At 40.6% G+C, this 18,697-nt stretch overlaps 1 protein-coding gene across 1 annotated transcript; it reads right to left on the reverse strand.

Annotated features, from left to right (window-relative positions):
• Nucleotides 1–3,866: 3,866 nt before the first annotated feature.
• LOC135456754 (sulfotransferase 6B1-like) lies at nt 3,867–12,500 on the reverse strand. The gene is made up of 6 exons (XM_064730836.1): nt 12,356–12,500; nt 11,361–11,545; nt 10,196–10,322; nt 7,904–7,998; nt 6,710–6,896; nt 3,867–4,628 (listed from the first exon to the last, which is right to left on the reverse strand). Exons 1-6 carry the CDS (start codon nt 12,498–12,500, stop codon nt 4,510–4,512), a joined length of 858 nt encoding a protein of 285 aa, XP_064586906.1. The 3' UTR covers nt 3,867–4,509.
• Between the last annotated feature and the right edge of the window lie 6,197 nt (nt 12,501–18,697).

The following is an 18,697-nucleotide window of genomic DNA, read 5'->3' on the forward strand; positions in this document are numbered from 1 at the left end:
TCTTTTGAAGTCAGAGATATGTTTTAATACTTGCTGATTTCAAGTTTTTAAGACTTTTAAACCTTGATCACACATTTTAGGTAACCAGTTTTTCCAGAGCCTATGTGGGGGAAGGTTTTTCTGTTAGTTTGGTCTTAAAACACTACCTTTTGCAGCAATAAGTTTAAATTAGTCTAATTCCACCCAGTGGGACCAATCATTCAAATTGTTACCATTACAAGAGCAGTAATGCTGTACAGAAGAAAAACACCATTATGTGTGACCCTGATGCATAAATGGTTTAGAAAAACTTACCAGTAATACACTTGTCTGAAAAATCTTTGGATGGTGGGTTTGTTTCTCTGTCTCCTGTTCTGGGACAGGTTGGTCTATCCCCATTTCTGATTCTAGGTATGTTTATGGATGTGGCTCTGGTTTAATAGAGCATTCCCCATTCTGTGGGAGAGGCATGAAAGAGAATGAGCAGTGAGCAATGTGAAGGTAATGATACCAAATTATTCAGGTTAGCAAAGAGAGGGTCTGGTGAAACTGAGGTGTATATAAAATAAGCTGAGCTTAAATGAAAAACAATCCTAACATAAGTATTAACATATCCATTTTCACAGAGCAGTTATAATTCAGAAAAGTATCTAGTGGTTTGAAGTGTGTGCTAGCAGTTGAAAAAACAGAAATTATTAGAAAAAGAATATATAGCAAATAGGATAAAAATAATCCACTGTATAATTCAGTGGTTTGTGTGTATCTTGAATACTGCATGTTTTGTTTATTTTGTGTTGAAAAGGCTGTAGCATTCCAAAGGGAGTAAATGTGGGAGGATAAAATGGATGATGTAAGACATGAATCAGTTTCAGTCACAGCAGTAGCCAAACCAGATTTCTTCACTTTGGACTGAAGGGAGTTGTGTTAAAATATCTGTAAAATTAAAGATGGGAAGGCATGGAAAGGCCTGAGGAATATAAATTTACCATGTTGTATTTAGTGATGCTTTCCAGTTTTTCTGTGGCCTCAGCACATTTGCAGCTCGTGGATTTCCAGAGCTGGACATGGATTACAGACATTTAATGAACCTCAGAATACTTAAAACAGGCTTGGGCCATGTATTTCATGAATCTGACACTAGATAGAGTTCTGGTTCTGAACCTTGGATTCTTCTTCCTATTTCTTGTGCAGGAAATACCCTTTATTTCTTTTTCACAATGTATGTTAGTGGTTCATTCTGTGTCAGTGTGTAGCTCTGATACAGTGAGCCGAAGAACACGGCATTACTATCATCAATAGGACTAATCTAATCTTTAAAAATTAGGGAAAATAGGGCAAAAGTACATGCAGAGTTATGTAAGAGTACAGGTACCTTGGATGAATCAGTGATCATTATTATCTGTAGTTAGAGATACAGTAAATTGCTGTGGAAGTTCCCTGCCAAAATGTACTCAGAGGTTTGGAGAACATTCTGGAAAGTACCATGTTTTTCCTGATTGTTCACATGCTTTGCAGACACATTTCTGGCCTAAATTGAAATATATCTGGACTAGTTATGACTACTCTTGTATTAAACATGGAAATAGTCTCTCCAGGGCTGTAACTTTTATCTGAAGGTATAGCTGCACACCTATTTATGGCTAGTACAGTGGGCACAGTAGCCTGTTTATGGCTACTACAGTAGCAGTAATCCGTGTACGATTTTGTTTTTACTGTTCCACCTTTTTTTTCCTGGGTACACACTGTCCTCAGCAGTTCAGACTCAGGTTGGGAGGGGATCAGTCACCACTCACTGATCCTCCTGAGCAGTGAGGCCCAGCAGAAGTGTTTCTATTCATCAGATAACGCCTGCTCTAAAAAGCTTCAAAATGGGGTGAAGTACATCAGAATCAGAGAACAAGCTGAGTTAGAAGGGACTCCTCAGCTCCTGGCCCTGCACAGACCCCCCAGCAATCCCACCCTGTGCATCCCTGAGAGCACTGTCCAAACACTCCTGGAGCTCTGGCAGCCCTGGGGCCATGTGCATCCCTGGGGAGCCTGTTCAGTGCCCCAGCACCCTCTGGGGGAAGAACCTTTCCCTGATACCCACCCTGCCCCTCCCCTGGCACAGCTCCAGCCATTCCCTGTGTCCTGTCCCTGGTCACACAGAGCAGAGATCAGGGCCTGCCCCTCCCCTTCCCTCACGAGGGTGCTGTGGCTGCAGCGAGGCCTCCCCTCAGTCTCCTCCAGCTGAACAGAACCAAGTGGCCTCAGCTTCTCCTCATTCCCCTCACGGCCCTTTACCCGATTTAGACAAATATAAAACACTCCCATTCATGTCACTTAATGAACTTTTAAGTTTTCCTGAATATATTTATCATGATCTACCTTTGGATCAATTCCATTCTCTGAATGCTGCCTCTTAAAGGACCTGAAGGAGATACACTTATCTCCGCCTGGAGTCTGAACTGATTTTATGGGCAGTAGTTCTGATAACTCACAAACAGGCCCTGGTCTTGGCTTGCCGCATCAGTGTATCAACACTTGGAGCACTTTGCTCAAACAAAGCAGACATTTGATTTATTATGGAAGTCAAGAGGTTTTAAGGGGATTTGGGGGTAAACTTGCAGGCAGTGCATGGCAATGTAGAGAACAAACTGGAGCAGTGCCCTGCGGTGCCTCTGAACTGCTGCCCCTGCTAGCAGCAAGGGAGCTCTAGCTACTCCAGCCAGGCTGCTTGGGTAGCACAGAGACACATGGCCTAGTTCTGATTAAGCCCTGCTGAAACTTTTTTTTTTTTTGTTAATTTTAACCTACGTAAATCCTTTATTTGGCCAGTAGGCCATGCTGTAAACTGATTCATTCCTCATCCCCCCAAAGCAGCTAGAGAGCTAACTGCGCTTTGAGCAGCACACTGTTACTTCCCTGGCTGATGGGTAGGTTTAAGTAGTTTAGCAAGCTTACCTTGATCCACAAGGCAAGTCCTCATTCTGTCCCTTCACACACAGTTCCACATTGTGAGCATAATATTGATATAAACAATCCTTTTTCTGTGTGCATACAATATGTGGTACAAACACTGCTTACAGCAGTCTTAGTGCAGCTAAACTCACTTGCAAACCTCATTTCCCCAAGGACCCTCTGGCTTTTTTTCCCATACTCAAATGGCCAGAAAAAAATAAGTCCCTAAGTAAAATGTTCAATTATTTTCATCAGCTGATCTCTTGCCACTTATTAATAGGGGAAGAACAACACCTGAAAGGAGGGCAGCAGTGGCATTCTAGGGGAAGAGTGAGTGATTTTAATGTCAGAAGAGTAAAGTAACATATCAAATGGTTATTTGTATAGAGCAGGGCATCATCTCCCCCAGGTTGTGTTGAGTTGGTAAATGGCAAAGGACTGCACACAGGCTTTTCTCCCGCTCTCCTCAGCACCATAACTTCTGTGTCTTTGTGCAGGTGCAAAATCAGTAGGTGTTGATGCCAGCTTGCACAAAGCAGATATGAAATGAAGTGGCTGCCTAGCAAGTGTGAAGTGTGTGGCTGGAGGGAGATGAGTGTTGATGAAACAAGGTTGTTTCTGTACCTCAGAAACAACACACCCAGGAGAGGAGCTTCTCTCACACACAGGAACTGTGTTCTGCCTTGAAGCTGTGTGGCTTGGTAGAACAGTCCCTGAGACGTGGACACAGACAGCTGATTCTTGGAAAATCTGTTTATCAGGCAGAGTAAATAAATAAGTGCTGTTTGGATTAAGCTGTCTCTGAGCTGTGGTTTGCTTTTGTTGCTCAAGGAGTAGGAAGTAAAATACTTCTCATCAAAACACTGGAAACAGGAATTTTGCAGAAAGAAAATCAAATGGAAAATAAACACATTTACGGTTGCTCAACATGTGGTGCTGAAATTTATTTGGATTTGTATCAGTTCCATTTAAAACACAAAGACTCTCTGGTACCTAATCCAGAAATAAGTTACATCAAAGAACTATACAGTGTTAGAAAATAAAAGAAAAAAAAGAAACACTTTTGTAAACAAACTTCAGATCTTCAAATGCTGCAGTTTTCAACTTAATTATCAATAGCAATGTCCAATAAGACAGGCACTTCCAAATCATGGTGTGTTACAGAAGGAGCAAGTCTGGGGTCAAATTTTTGGTAATTTTGTTATTATATGTTTTTAGATTTCTTATACATTCAGTTTCTTGCAAGTTTGTCGTTTGTTTTTCTCTTCATATTATCTTGGGTAAAATTCTTTATTCAGGTTTACGAAGTCTGTTCATATCCCCTTGGAGCAAAGAAAATAAATAAATGATGAAGTAGATGTGGTTATCAAACCAAGGTCTGACACCTGACTCTGAAACCACGTACACCTGCCCTCTGAGAACTGAGTTCAGCTCTGGCACTGTGTCAGAACTTTCCTGTTCTCAAGAACCCATGTTTACCCATCCTTCCTACTGGAAGAATTATAAACTCATGGGAACACCCATTCAGAACTTCCCACCAACTGGTTTGTGCATGTTTGTTGATAACTGGATATTGTTCTTCACAGGGACTCAGTACTCATAGGTGAAACTGTTTGCCATCTTGCTGAGTTTCATTTTCTCATTAAATATCTCCTGGAACCTAATATTCTGCTTTGGAGTGAAGTAGTTCTTCCAATCACCAACAGCACCTAGTAAAGCAGGAACAGAAAGAACAGTGAAGTGAGCAATGTGTGGAGCAGAAAATGATTTTAAAACAGCCTGGTTTTGTTAATGTTGCAGTTGGCACAGATATTAATATATTCTTAACCACAGTCACTGTGGTAGGTCAGGATCATAATTGTTCCAGTGATACTCTGGTGGACAGATCTGGATCATCATCCATGAAGGTTGATGAACCCTCATCCTCAGAGCTGATTAGTGCCAGCAACACAAGTGGTGGAGGAGGAAGAGCAGCTTTCCAAGGGGGAATTAGAGCTCCTGGTGATCTGGGCAGATGCCATGCCTTAGCTGAGTGTAGTTAAAGGTCTCTGCCTGGGTTCTTTTCACAGTCAGTAGAAGAAATTGTAGAATCACAGAACGGTTTGGGTTGGAAAGGACCTTAGAGATCATCCAGTTCCATCCCCCTGCCATGGGCAGGGATGCCTTCCACTAACCCAGGTCGCTCTGAGCCTCATCCAACCTGCCCTTGGACACTGCCAGGGATCCAGGGGCAGCCACAGCTGCTCTGGGCACCCTGTGCCAGGGCCTCAGCACCCTCACAGGGAGGAATTTCTCCCTCATATCCAATCTAAACCTCCTCTCTGTCAGTGTGAAGCCATTCCCCCTTGCCCTGTCATGCCAGGCCCTTGAAAAGAGTCTCTCTACTAGATGGTCTTGTAAATAGTCAAAAAATTCATAGATTCATAAAGCAGTTTGGGTGGGAAGGGACCTTTACAGGAAATTGTAGTCACCATCTAAACTTATTAAATGAGTGGTAGCCCAAAAGCCACTGACAAAAAAGATTCCTAGAAAAGGAGCCCAGAATGGCCTGACAAATTAATCCCGGCCTTACACCTACTCCTGATCTCTAGGAATTTTTATGGATGAGAAGTCCAGCTACTTAAATGAGCAGTTGAATATTTCTGTGGGCCATGGACACCAGTTGAAAAGTGTTTCAATTGTTACCCAGTTCAAGCAAAAAGGAAATCGTTTTATAAACTGATACATTTTTATGAGACAATGCTTACAGTTTCCCTCCATGTGCATTTTCTAAAGACTCTGCATCCCAAACCTGACTAAAATAGCATTCAGTATGCTATCCTAAAGGACAGAAAAAGAGAACCCAAAGCAAAATACATACATATGACTCTTCTGTAAACTGGCTGAAACTAGCTAAACATCTGGGATTAGCAAAGGAACTACGTGGATGGGAAAATTTTTCAACATTTTAATCATATCTATCAAAGTTCACTGACTGAGAAAAATGCATCTCTTTTTTTTTTGTTTGTTGCTTTTTTATTGACAGATTGTATGTTGTCATTTGTTTTTGCTGACTGGCAAAACCATTGTGAATTAATGGAAGATAATATTTCTCTGTTTATTAACTGAAACAACTCCTAGTTTTAAACTGTTGTTTTCAAAAATTAACTAAATCAAAATAATTTTAAAAACCAGTGGGTTTGATTGACTTGTTATCCAAACCTGTGGAAGGTTCTGAAATGCCAGGAGCAAGAAAACAGCTCCTGAGGGTATTTTAAAATGACATCGGAACTAAGAACTGTGGAAAATTTTCCAAGGTCTGGAAGTTACCTATGACCATTCTGTTGTTGTTGTTGTTGTCAGCATATTCCTTCTTCAGGAATATTTCAGTAAGATAAGGGGCGATAGGAGCAGACTCATTCAGAAGGAATGTGTCTGGCTCTTTCTTATTCTAGTTAACTAAGTGACCTTGGCAGGTGATATCAGAGACGTTGTAAAACACCGAGGTGGTCAACTTTTAGATTAAAAAAAAGACTGATAAAGAGTATTGCTGGGTGAGGCTTTCCTTTTGGCTCCACAGCTCCCACAGAGCAATATTAGTCACGCTATAGTTCAGACTCCTCTGTGCTTCTTGAGTACAAGTGTGAATTTGCAGCCAGAGAAGTTAGGAAGTCATTTTTAATAGGGATTCAGGCCAAAGAATCCTGTCATCACTTCCCAGGGCTGACCCAAAGACTCCAGGAAAGACCTGCACTGCAGTCTTTGTCTGGATTCCCACTGCTTCTCCTGTGCTAGGCACAAAGGAATTTACCTTTTCGGAAAATCAGCTTCCTGTTGGATGTCAGAGCACACACGGTGTGACTGGGGTCGCTGTTCTCCTTCTCTGTGTCATTCTTCATCTCTGAGAATGAGGACTTCTTGCAGATGTCTTGGATATCATCATCACTGACATTTAAATTCAGGAACAGAGAAATTTCCTTTACAACCTTAGGGAGATCCTGAGGTATAAGAAAAATACAGCTTTTATGTTTCTGGGCTGATTATCAGACTTTTAGCTGATTTGAAAATTATCCCTTTTATTACAAAATGAGTTTGTCACACATTTATTTGCTTTCAAGCAAGGCTAAATATGTCATTGGATTGTGCACATGACAGGTACAGTAAACCTGATTCCCCTCTTAGCCATACTCACAGAAATTAATAAATAAGTATGTCATATCACACACAGTCACTTTGTCAGTTTTATCTCCCACTTCAGATAAAATGCTCTCCTGTCTCTCAGAATTATTTCCCTGGAAGAATACTCAAAGCCCAGCTCCAAGTTGCTTGTTCAATTGGACATGCTGCATCTAGAGATCTAACAAGTGACTCAGCATCCAAAATGGTTTGTTTATATTCCTAGGAGTTGAAATTTTTTCTCCCAAAAAATGAACAAACCTATTTTCATGGAGACACTAGAAAATGTTTTCTATTCACCTAAAAATTTATTCTCTGAAAGCTAAGGTATGCTGACATTTTACTTATTCTTTTTTTAAAACAGTGAAATTTTTCCCTACCCCTCCAGCCTCTAATTTTCTTTTTTATTGGGAACACAAGTCCCAAATGTGAGTAGTTCTGTTGTCTTACATCACTTTCTGAAAATTTCACCTGAAATGTCAAACATAGCAAATTAATGTGTGATCCTCAATAGATGTCCCTGGTTGGTCTTTCCGTAGGACAAAAAAAGGGAACTTAAAGTTCTGCCTGAGCCTGAGGAAAATTGTCTCATATGAGTCCTATTCCTGCATCTAAGAAATGCAGCTCTCACAAAATTTCATGTTTATATAACTTGTGTAGTCAGAATTATTTAGTTAATACTAAATTCCATGCAAATAAAAATATGTCCAAAGATACATATTCACATTTTCCTTCTTTCTCCTTTTTCCTTATAACTTCTTCTTTGATGTTTTAATGATGCTAATTTACAAGTAATGCCTTTTGCACCAAGAGCAGAGAGCATATTTACCTTCTTCATGTCTTCATAGAACAAAAAGAGGATATTTTTCTCATCTTCATGTTCTTCCCAGCTTAGGAAATGATCAAACCAGGATCCACAGACAACTGAAAGGAAAACCCATGTAAAGAGATCCAGAAAAACTTTATTCATAAATAACTGTGATGCTAGCTCACGCATTTAGGAGAATAACTTGTATCTATAATCCTCTAAAACACTGGCAGTTCTTTGTGACAAGCGATGCAAATTTACAAAAGTAACTTCCAAAGAGGTTTCCACTCTTGTTGGAATTTGTTTTCATGCCAGATACTATTCTGAGATATGATTCTGTAGTGGAAGCAGGCTCCAGATCTAAGGAAAGGCCAATAATGAAGTAAAATGTCCTGGCCTAACAAGATGTGAGCATCTCACAGATGTCTGCTGCATGTCTGTGGTCACAGAGATCTGATCACCTCAGCAGGAGATGAAATGAGCAGGCTGGCGAATGGAGCACACAGTTGTTACCTCTCGTTCATCCCAGCAGAAGGGAATCTGTATAATTTTTAAATGCTGAAGAAGAATTACTTAAAGAACTCATGCAAATGCCTCATTCAGCCAGTGACACAGACAGAAGGGTTTGTAGCTGATTTGTTTTTTCTGAATTCTCCATTTGCCAAGCCATGGGAACACAGCTAAATTTCAGCTCCTTTAAAAACCAAAATTCTGACCTCTCCATTTCAAAGGCAAGGTGAAAACCTCTTGGTTTTCAGGGCTGAGAAGAGGCTTGAACAGAGAAAGCTCAGCAAGCCTTCTCCAGATCTGTGACTTTGCTTAATAACCACCACCAGCAGAAAATTCTAATCTTGTAATGGTCATCATTTTGGTCACAAACTATGAGTTGTAATTAATAATTAATAGCTATAATTAAGCTGAATGCTCCAGTCTGGAGCCATCTCCAGCATATAAAGCAGTTTCTAAGTGCAAGGCATGTGTGCTCCACAGTGTGCAATTAGACCCTTCTCCCCTGGCCAGCTGCTCTGGAGATGTGGCCAGTGATAGCACAATCCTGGTGGCTTCAGGAGAGACTTGGAGACTCCAGGGAGTTCATTACAGTTGTCCCTGTGTGTCCTAACCCTTGTATTGAGCTGATATTAACTCTGCAAGACTACTGCAGGATTTGGATCAAGCAGCACAACCTTGAAATGTTTCTACTAGGACTAAAAAATGACCACCTTTCCCTCCACATCACCTCTTACCTAAATTTCTCTTTAACCAACATAGTTATCTATTTATGCCACACATAAGCACTCAGAAAATAGAAGGTGGTTAATCATTATGGGGAAATAGGACATGTTTTAAAATCATAGAAGCACAGAATGCTTCAGATTGGAAGGGACCTTAAAGATCATTTAGTTCCAACTCCCCTGCCATGGGCAGGGACACCTTCTACCAGAGCAGGTTGCTCAGAGCCCCATCCAGCCTGGCCTTGAATAGAATCCTCTTTCTTTTTTTCTTTTTTCACTATTGCATATTCAGAGTTGATACCAAACAAGCCAAGATCCTGCAAATCACTGAAGCATGTGCCTTAGGGCTGCTCTGGACTCAGAACACAAGATCTGAGCCAAAGCCTGGAGGAGACAGTAAACAGATTGACTCCTGGAGCTCTGATTTGAGTCTGTGATGACTGCAGGAGCACTTTTCTTTTGGGGTTTTCAAGGTAATCAATCATTATTGCTGTTATCATCACTGTGGTGACACATGTCCTCAAAGGAGTAATAAAACACTAAATATGGGAGTGGAAAATTTGAACAAGGTCCTGTTGCCAGATGCCATCCCACCACTCCTGAAAAATCTCCCTCTTGTCCTTGGTCTTTGGACTCCATTTCTGAGACAGCACATCAGGGAGAGGTGTGCAGAAAGGCTGTAGGAACGTGTCCAGGCTTCTTTGTTGGGCTGCTTAGGGCTGTCTCCCAGCCTGGAGAAGACACCAGACCTGCAGTCACAGCTGTCCCTGCAGCCTGGTGACAGTCCCCTCACATGCTCTGTCACCAGCCACAGCCCTGCTCGCCCAGGGCAGCAATGAGCAGCAAAAACCTGCCAAGAGCTGTGCTGGAATGATGCAGCTGCTTCTCAGAATGACTCCTTGCAGGGCTGAAGAGAGCTTCCTATTATTTGCTCTTGTTTATCTTGGTATTAGGATTTAGCCCCACCAACCCCATATGAATAAGGAGTTCAATAAGGAGTTTTCACACAGTTCAAATTTCTTAAGTCATTCTGTGCATAACAAACTAATGTGAACTGCAAAGAGAAAACATTTAACCTTACCATTGCCTTTTAAGAAGAGGTCAAAGAAAGCAGTCCAGCTGTCTACAGTGGGAAGGTTTGGGTTATCTCTGTAGTAATGAAACATGGAAACTGCAGTGTCTTTTGGATTTCTGCTGATGTAGATCATCTGCAAATGAAGAAAATGTAGTTATTAATTATAATATCCTCCCTTTATTTAAGACAAGCTCTGTGTGTAAATAGAGCATTGTCATAGGCAGTTTGCAGTGTCAAAACCCTTTCTTTTAGAATTCCTCCATGTCATTAAATTAGAAATCTCTGCTTAGTAAGGAGTCCATAGTGATTAACAAACAATTCCATGTGGACAGAGGTGTGTTTGCCCTGGCTGGATAATGCCTTATGTTTTATGAAAGAGCCTGTGTTACTTTAACCTTGAGTCAGCATATTATCTCATATATCTCACATATGAAAGCACTTACTAATTAACATCCAAAGGACAGCTGCAAAATGTAAATTTTGGCCTTTTACTCAAATCAGCTTTGTCTCAAAAATCTGGATCTGAGTGATCCTGAAATTTTTGACTTTGAATATAAAATCTGAGACCCAGAGTTTGTTTTTTAAATCTCCCACATTAGCATAGGAGGAACTGGTTTAGTAGGTGTCCCTGCCCATTGCATGGGGATTGGAACAAGATGATCTTTAAGGTCTTTTCCAATCCAGGTGATTCTGTGATTCTGTGAACTCTAAACTGTGCTCTGAATCTGCCTCCCTCATATCATTTCTGTCTGTTTGCCCAATGCCTTTATGGGCTCCTCAGAAAGATCCAGCAGGAGGGTCAGAGTTCTTTTACTCCCAGAGGAGCCTGTAAGTAGCCAAGATTTTCTAAGAGAGTAGAAAATGAGGTCATGAGAACACCCCAATTACTAATGAGAGACTTTTGATCGAAAGATGTTGATGTCCTATTTTGTGTGGTGCCTGGTGTAAAAATCACCCCATGGGAGCAGTGGGGCAGGAGCAGAGCCCAGTCACCAGTCCAAGTCTCTGCTCCTGCTGCTTTCAACTGGTGGTCAGCTGTGTCTCCAAAATTCACAGCAAAACACTTCTAAAACTGTGAATCATTCAAAAATTACTAAGGATCAACACGACAAAATAGATTCCTAGTAGACTTTCTACATATTTTACTGCTTTGATATCATTTTTGCCTTACCTTGCATTTCTTATTCTTAAAATTTGGAGGCAACATGTTGTAGTCTAAGTGTGTTGGGATGATTCTCTTTGATGAGAGTTTATTCAGCTCCTCCAGTCGGGAAATGTCTCCAAGTTCAATGGGAGATGTTACTGTGACTCGAGTATCGTAAAGCTTTGTTATAACTCCTGCAAGCCAGTGAGTGCCTACAGAAGAGGAATTTTAAGTAAACAAAACAAACAATAAAAAAGGATGAATGTTTATTACTGTGAAACATGCATTTTTCATACAGAAACACCTTGCCAGTGAACAAGTTATATTTCTAATCTACAGATTCAAGAAACTTTACATGACTAAATAATCCCATTGGCTCCAAATATATAAACACTGAAAAAATTAGGGCTATATCTGAATTACAGAGTAACTCTGAGAGAAGTGTTAATATTGGTAACAAAACCATTCCATTAGACAAACTGCTGTCAGCTGAGAGGTGGCTAAATTGTTTTTATAATTTATTTTAGAATAACCTGTTTGTTTGGGGTTTTTTTTTTCCTTACAATAACTTGAGTCTCTATATTTCTGAAAGCATTGATTGAGCTCCCCCTGCATGTGTGCTTCTCTGTCCAAGAGAGGTGGGTGGAGAGAGGATAAGAAATTAATAAATCTACAGCCAAAAGGCACACAAATAACTTCCTACAATTCTCAACTGGCTCATAATTGAATGTAGAAAGTCCTCAAGAAAATCTTTCAAGTACAGATTTTTCTTACAGGTCAGGAATATATATTTGTTTTCCAACATGAAAACACCTGAGATTGTTCTCAATTACAGAATCCAAATTTTGGGAAACGACCCATATTTCTTGTAATATGAACATTTACTGACAGAATAATACATTCACATACTTAAACATCCTTTCCTGTTTCTTTCACACAGACATTTCCCAAGTAGTTTAAGCAGAGAACATGAAACACAAAATCAAGACTTCTTGCAATTAACATTGAAAATGAGAACTTACCAGATTTGGGATAGGAAACCAAAAGGACATCATCTTCTCTAGCATCAAAAGTATCCAAGGATTTTAAAAGCTCTGGAGAAGACCTGGTGGTAAAAGGAATCCCCTTAAATGTGTGCAGGAGCTCTGCCTCGCCTGAGCTGGACATGGTTGCTTAAGTCTTGGGTTCCTGCAAATCAGATAACAGGGATAGGAGGAAGATTTAAATGTCACTTCTCAGTCAGGTGGCTGGAAGTGACAAACCGGGACTGAGCAGCACAAACCTCATGCTTATATACCTTGCTGCAAAGCCCTATCAGATATTGATTTGTTTTTTCAGGTAGTTGATAAAGGCAACTGAAATATTAGAGCTAACTTAATAAATAACCAAAATGCTGAGTCATAAAAAATGCATCCCATTTGTCATTTATTGGCTCTCCAGATAAAGAAATGAAGTAATGGTAAAAATTTAATTGTGAAAAATAATGGCAATTAACATTACATTAAAATATGCTTAATATGATTATTCTGTAAGTTATATTTTGTTGGAAAACATTCTTACCTTCCAAGGAAAAAGCTGCATCTTAAAATAATGTTGATTTTTAGAGAAACAATGTCTTTTTTATGTGAATGAAATTTTTTTGTTTGTTTCATTTTATCAACTATACAACAGCTTGAAATTTCAAAAGTGCAAATTGATTCAAAGTGCTTGAATTTTCTGAGGCACAATCATTTTTTAAGATGTTATATGTCTCCATAAGGAGAGTATAAGCAATAAAAATCTCAAAATGAAAGTAGATATTTAAACAGATATATTATATAGATATTTAATGTTGCTTTTAATCCTGTGTGTTTTATGACTGGAAGTGGTTGAAGATTTTAAAATCTTTCTACAGAATTTGCAGATTTATCAATACAAAAGTCACTTTCAGGAAAGAGCCAGTTCTCCATTAATTATCTGTTTTCAAATGTTTGGGTTTGGTTTTTTCCATTTGAATCTGTGGAAATTATCATTAATATTTTTCAAACTGAAAACTTCACTTTTTTTTAATGTGACCTTAAGCAATGTGAATGTATCACAGTAAAATAAATAGCTCAGTTATGAACTAAAACATTTTAGAATGTTTAGTATTTTCAATTTTCCCTTCAATAGTCACAAATTAATTTACTCTTTTTTTACATTCTTTTCTTCAAAAATCCAGTGGCTTCACTATTCCTATTGAAAGATTCCTCCAATATATTCAGCCAAGGCCCTTCAATATCTTCAACTCAAAAACCTCCTTGGAAATCTTGGTTTAAAATTAAGCAATGCTCCAGGAATTTTCCAGCTTTACCAATGTTCTTTTTTTATCATCAATAACAACTTGGGTTTGGTCAGAGGAGTTCTGATTCCCAGATGTACTCCCCTGAGCCGTGGTGAGAAGTTAATAAATAGACATATCCTTCCAATAAACACCTGAGCAGCCAGGATTGCTCGCAAGAAGTAAGAACACTTACCAGCTTCTGTGCTTGCTTATTTCTAATCCAATTTCTACAAAAGCCAGCAATGTAAAGTTGATTTCGCCCACCACCCTTTCCTTTCTCAATCTCAAAGAGAAGTGATCTTCTCACCTGTAAAGTTGTCCTTAAACATTTATCACCTACAAAACATGACCTGTGCCATCAGTAAACTCTGAATTTCTCTCCTGCCGGGCCAGGTTGGGTTGAAAATCATCGAAAATACACTCTGGAAAGATGTTCCCTATTGCTAAGGATGAGAGGTGGTGGGGAATCTTTCCAGAAAATCAGTGGGGATACAAGAAACATTGGATATAGGTGCTCAGGTAGAAATTAGGGAATGTCCCAGAGGAGCTCAACATTTTCCTCCTGCCCCCAGGCTAAACACCTAAGCCACTGCTTCATACCTTAAGATGTGAATACTCAAAAATCTATTTCTGTCAGCAGATTTCACTTTGGTTACTTCAGGTATACAAACTATGTCCAAAGGCATAAAAACCCTGTTCCTGTGTCATTCTGAATGTGCATATTAATCTGAATTTACAGAGAGAGATATTTCCAAGGTTGATTTTGCAAGTCATCATTCCAGTTACAGGCACATAGCACAAGCTAGTAAAACTTTACTGCCTTGACCTGGCAGAAGTAATCTCATTGTAAAATGTTTTGCATATTTACCATGCTTATTCTCTTTCATTTCCTCCTGCATTCTGGCTAGTTTTGAATCAGCACATTTGCCTGATCTAATGACTTGGACCTGAATTAATCATTCACAATAAAAACTGCTAAGGTGTAAAACAGAAGCCATACAGTAGCCAGGAAAATTCCAGTTCTTTTAACTCATTTCAGTTGCTTTTTTTAGTAGCTTATCTTTTAAGTGTATGCAATGGCAATCCAGGGGAAATGAAACTGAAATTTTTCCTCCCCAAATGCTGCCTATACTTGTAAAATAAGGCCTATCCCTGCAAACAAACAGTATCCTGAATTGCAACAACTTAAGGAACAAGAGAATATTTGGCACTCTGCAGAAAAAAGCTATTATTAAAACCATGCTAACTACATTGCCATAAAATACATTATTATAGCTATATTATACAAAGAGAGCACGGGTTTAAAGAAGACTATGCCAAACTCTCCATCCAAGTTTGATGTTCTTCTTTATCAATGTATGTGTGTTTATATATACATGTTATATATATACATATGGTACATATGGTACATATGGTACATATATATATATGCACATATGGTGTGTCTATATATACATGTTTACATATCTATATATATGTAAACATGTATATATAGACACACCAGGACTGCAGTACCTATTGCCTGATCTCTGCACCAGGCTCTGAGGAGCTTTTCCCAGTGCCAAGTTCTCCTTGTTCTGGTCTCTGCTGTCCATACTGATGGAGTGCACATGTCACCAGCAGGTTTCACCGGTATTTTCTTTCTGGAGAGCAGTGCCAAATTTGGATTTTGGGGATTCTTCATGATTTGAGATAAATGTAGCTGGGCAGCTGGGCATTGCTTCGGTCCAGCTCTTCCTGTCTCCATGTCTGACTTACCTTCTCCCATCTAGATCCTTGTCGGGTGAGAAATTTCTTTTTAAATTACTTTAAAATTTTGACTGTTCTGTTCCTGCCTCTGCCCTGCAAGTTCCAATTCAGACTCCCCATCCTCTTCTCTGCTTGATGAAAGGCAGTACCATGTACATCTCCTTCAGCTGAAGATTTCTCAGCTGAGGTCAGCCTGTTCCCCTCCAAACCCCTCTCAGGCAGCATGTACTAAAAGATACCGTGATATTGTGGAAGTATGCAGGCAAAGCCACATGTTGTTTGCACAGATGAAAATTTGGGTTTACATCCACAGGGTTCTGAGTGGTTTTAGCTAGCACTCTCAAGCATCAGGCTCCTCCTTTTTTTGAAATGTCCTAAAGCTGTGAAATATTTCAGTGTTGTGGTAATGAATGAGTGGTAAAACTGATGTAGCCAAGAACTGAAATGCCTCCAGTTCATCATTGCTCCAGGTCTGATGAGCCCACATGTCCCTAAATGACAAAAGATTTCACTTCACCTGATGCACCTGAGAGTAGAATTTCCCTTGAAGGGTTTCTGTGAAATCCATATTTATTTTAATGTTACAAATGAAGTGTCTTGTCTAAGTTTATGGCTATTTAATAAAGACAGCCTGCACAATGTTGGATTCAGCACGAGTGCTCAGAGCATTTGGGAAGTTAGGGCCTCTTGGTGTCTGGATGCTGAGAATTTCGGAACCTCATCCTGGGCTTCTGTGTAGTTCTAATGAAATTCAGTTGCAGGATGGGTGTAGGGCTGCCCACAACTCATCAAGACTCTGCCTCAGTGTACTCTGAGCTGGTCCCAGCTATCAGGGTGTGTGACTTAGCCAAGGCTACTTTACTGGAATGGGCTGTACTGGGTCCCTGTACAACTTCCAACTTCCAACAGCAGTTCTCTTCCTGGTGGAACTTCCCTGCAGCACCTGAGTGCTCTCAGCGAAGCCTCCCCTCATTAAGCTGTATCTCAGCCCTAATGAACAGCTAGGAGTTGACAGCTCTGATTTCAGAAATCTCTGCTGTCTGAGGCTCTGGAGGAAGTCAGCCCTGTGTGCCAGGCGGTGTTTATGGCATGGCAGATTATAAAGTTCCCTGACCTCCCTCCATCCCTCTTAGCACAAAGGGTTGCCCATGGACATTCCGTGCCTCGTGCACAGCTGATACAGCTAATTAGAGCTAATGACAACAGTGCCACTGCTGCCAGCAGAGCCCTGCCCTGGCAGAGGGTGGCAGGGCAGTGCCACCTCTGAGCTCACTGCTATCTCCCCAGCTCCTGCCCTGCAGATGCACATGAGCTCACCCCTGGGGCGTGAACACACACAGAATGAGGACATGAAGGGGAGGAGGGGGACAAGAGGGCAGAAAAGGAAATCACATGAGGATTTTAACCATCACTGGTCCAAAAATAATGATGCTGTGTGCATGCAGGGGGCCTAAACCAGAGGGCTTACCCTCTCCCTTCCCTGTCAGTGTGGGGTTGCCTAGTGGCATTCCTGGGAATCCAGAGAGAGAGGACAGGCCATGGAGGCCTGATTAATTTTCTGCTTATCTTTATCGGCTAGTTGGCACAGGAATGAATTACAAAAACTAATGAGTCACCCTGTAATTGCTGGTGCACAAGCACTTAAAATGGCTCTAGGCACTTCACTGGTGACTTGAAATGGTTTCAACTTCTTCTGATTTGTTAGTGTAACTGGATAGAAATATTTTGAAGCACACATGCAGTAATAGGCTAAAGCATTCTATGGGGAGCCAGAAAAATCCCAGAAAGAAAAGAATTTGATGTGTGTGTTTTTCAGAGATCTACACCACGTGGACTATCACTGCACACAACAAAAAGGTCTGATAGCAAATGCTATCCTGATGGTCCACACACTGCTTTTAAATTCAGCATCTAGCTGGACACAGCTACATCTTTATATTATCCCTGATTTCAAGGTTCTTTGAGGTCTCTCAGTCCCAAGTTGTAAAATGCTACGGGAAAATCAGGAGGTGATGATAGAGAAGAGCTGGGAAGCACCGGGAAGAAAGTTGATTTTTTTTTCCCAGCCAGCACCAGTACAACACCAGTACAGCTCAATCTTGCCCACAACTGTTAGTCACTCCTGGATTGACAAATTAATTCCAAAGTCGAAGGGGAAGTTATTTGGCCAGTATTTATAGCAGCTTTCTGTGATCTGTGATGGGAACAGCAATCAAAACTCAGGCCAGATCCAGACTGGATAAGTGAAACATAAATTTCCTGACAATTCTCTGCCTTTGTGTCATTCAGTGGCTGGGTAATATTCTGCAAAGTTTATATTTCTTCTCTCTTGTTATGTGTTGGGGTTTCTTTTATACAGTCCGGTGTTGCATGAACTCCTTAGGCGTAGATGTCTTAAACAGGAACATTGCACACTTGTCCTCTCTGGCAGGGCTGGGCTGTAGCTCAGAACAAGGCAAGAACAAATCAGGATTCTCTGCCACACAGTATTTTAGTCTTAATATTGGACAGAGTGAAAAAAAACCTCAGCTTTTTATGGTTCTAAAGGAAGATTTCAAACAGATGTTGTACAGCTGTCCAGCCCTTTTCCCGGGATGGAGCACAGCTCATAACTCCTCCCATCATTGGAGATGCCATTTTGGTTTAGACTAAGAGGTACAAATGGCTCCAAAGCCCCTGGAGTGGAACCACAAGTCTAACACAAACTGTAATTTCATGCAGTTGCACCTGATCAGATATGGACAGCCTGTTGCACAGAGCTGTATTTTCCATCTAATCATGTTTGAAGTCTTCATTCAAAAGGACAAGGAAGTCATTTGGGCCATTCCTTTCCTGGCAGCTAATTATTGTCAGTTATACTCTGTGTCTCACTGCTAATTTAGAAAAGAGATTTTTCCAAGTGGGAACAGTCATGAATCAACCTACCTTGTTTTTTCTGTGCCTTTCTGGGAGGGGCTGAAATGTAAATGGCTTAAAAGCCATCATTTGTCTTACCTGGACTTTCTGTGCACACTCTTCCTAAGAGAAAGTATGACAAAATTTACAACATACAGTGCAGAAGACTCAGTGAGTCCCAGTCTCTTTGGAATTTGTTTCCACCATAACTCTTGCAACAAGCAGGGACAAAGGGGGAGGATGACTGTGGGCTTGGGCAGCAGAATGCCATGAGGAGTGGGCTGCAGGCTGTCCAGCTCCAGGGGCTAAATACCTGCTGCTCTCAGAGACCCCAGGTGTGATCAGGATCCTGCTGGGCTAACACAGCACACAAAGCAGGACTGGCACAGTCTGCCTGTGCACTGTCCATGACAGAATT

The sequence above is a fragment of the Zonotrichia leucophrys genome, chromosome 1A, assembly GCF_028769735.1.
Source record: "Zonotrichia leucophrys gambelii isolate GWCS_2022_RI chromosome 1A, RI_Zleu_2.0, whole genome shotgun sequence".
NCBI classification, from domain to species: domain Eukaryota; kingdom Metazoa; phylum Chordata; class Aves; order Passeriformes; family Passerellidae; genus Zonotrichia; species Zonotrichia leucophrys.

What these genes read in the sequence shown, in the direction of transcription:
- LOC135456754 (XM_064730836.1), bottom strand. Translation starts at nt 12,500, where the DNA reads ATGTCCAGCTCAGGCGAGGCAGAGCTCCTGCACACATTTAAGGGGATT. An exon ending in GGTTTCCTATCCCAAATCTG is followed by an intron (nt 11,546 to 12,355) that starts GTAAGTTCTCAT and finishes CCTCTTCTGTAG; the next exon opens with GCACTCACTGGCTTGCAGGA. An exon ending in CCTCTTCTTAAAAGGCAATG is followed by an intron (nt 7,999 to 10,195) that starts GTAAGGTTAAAT and finishes TTTTCCTTTCAG; the next exon opens with TTGTCTGTGGATCCTGGTTT.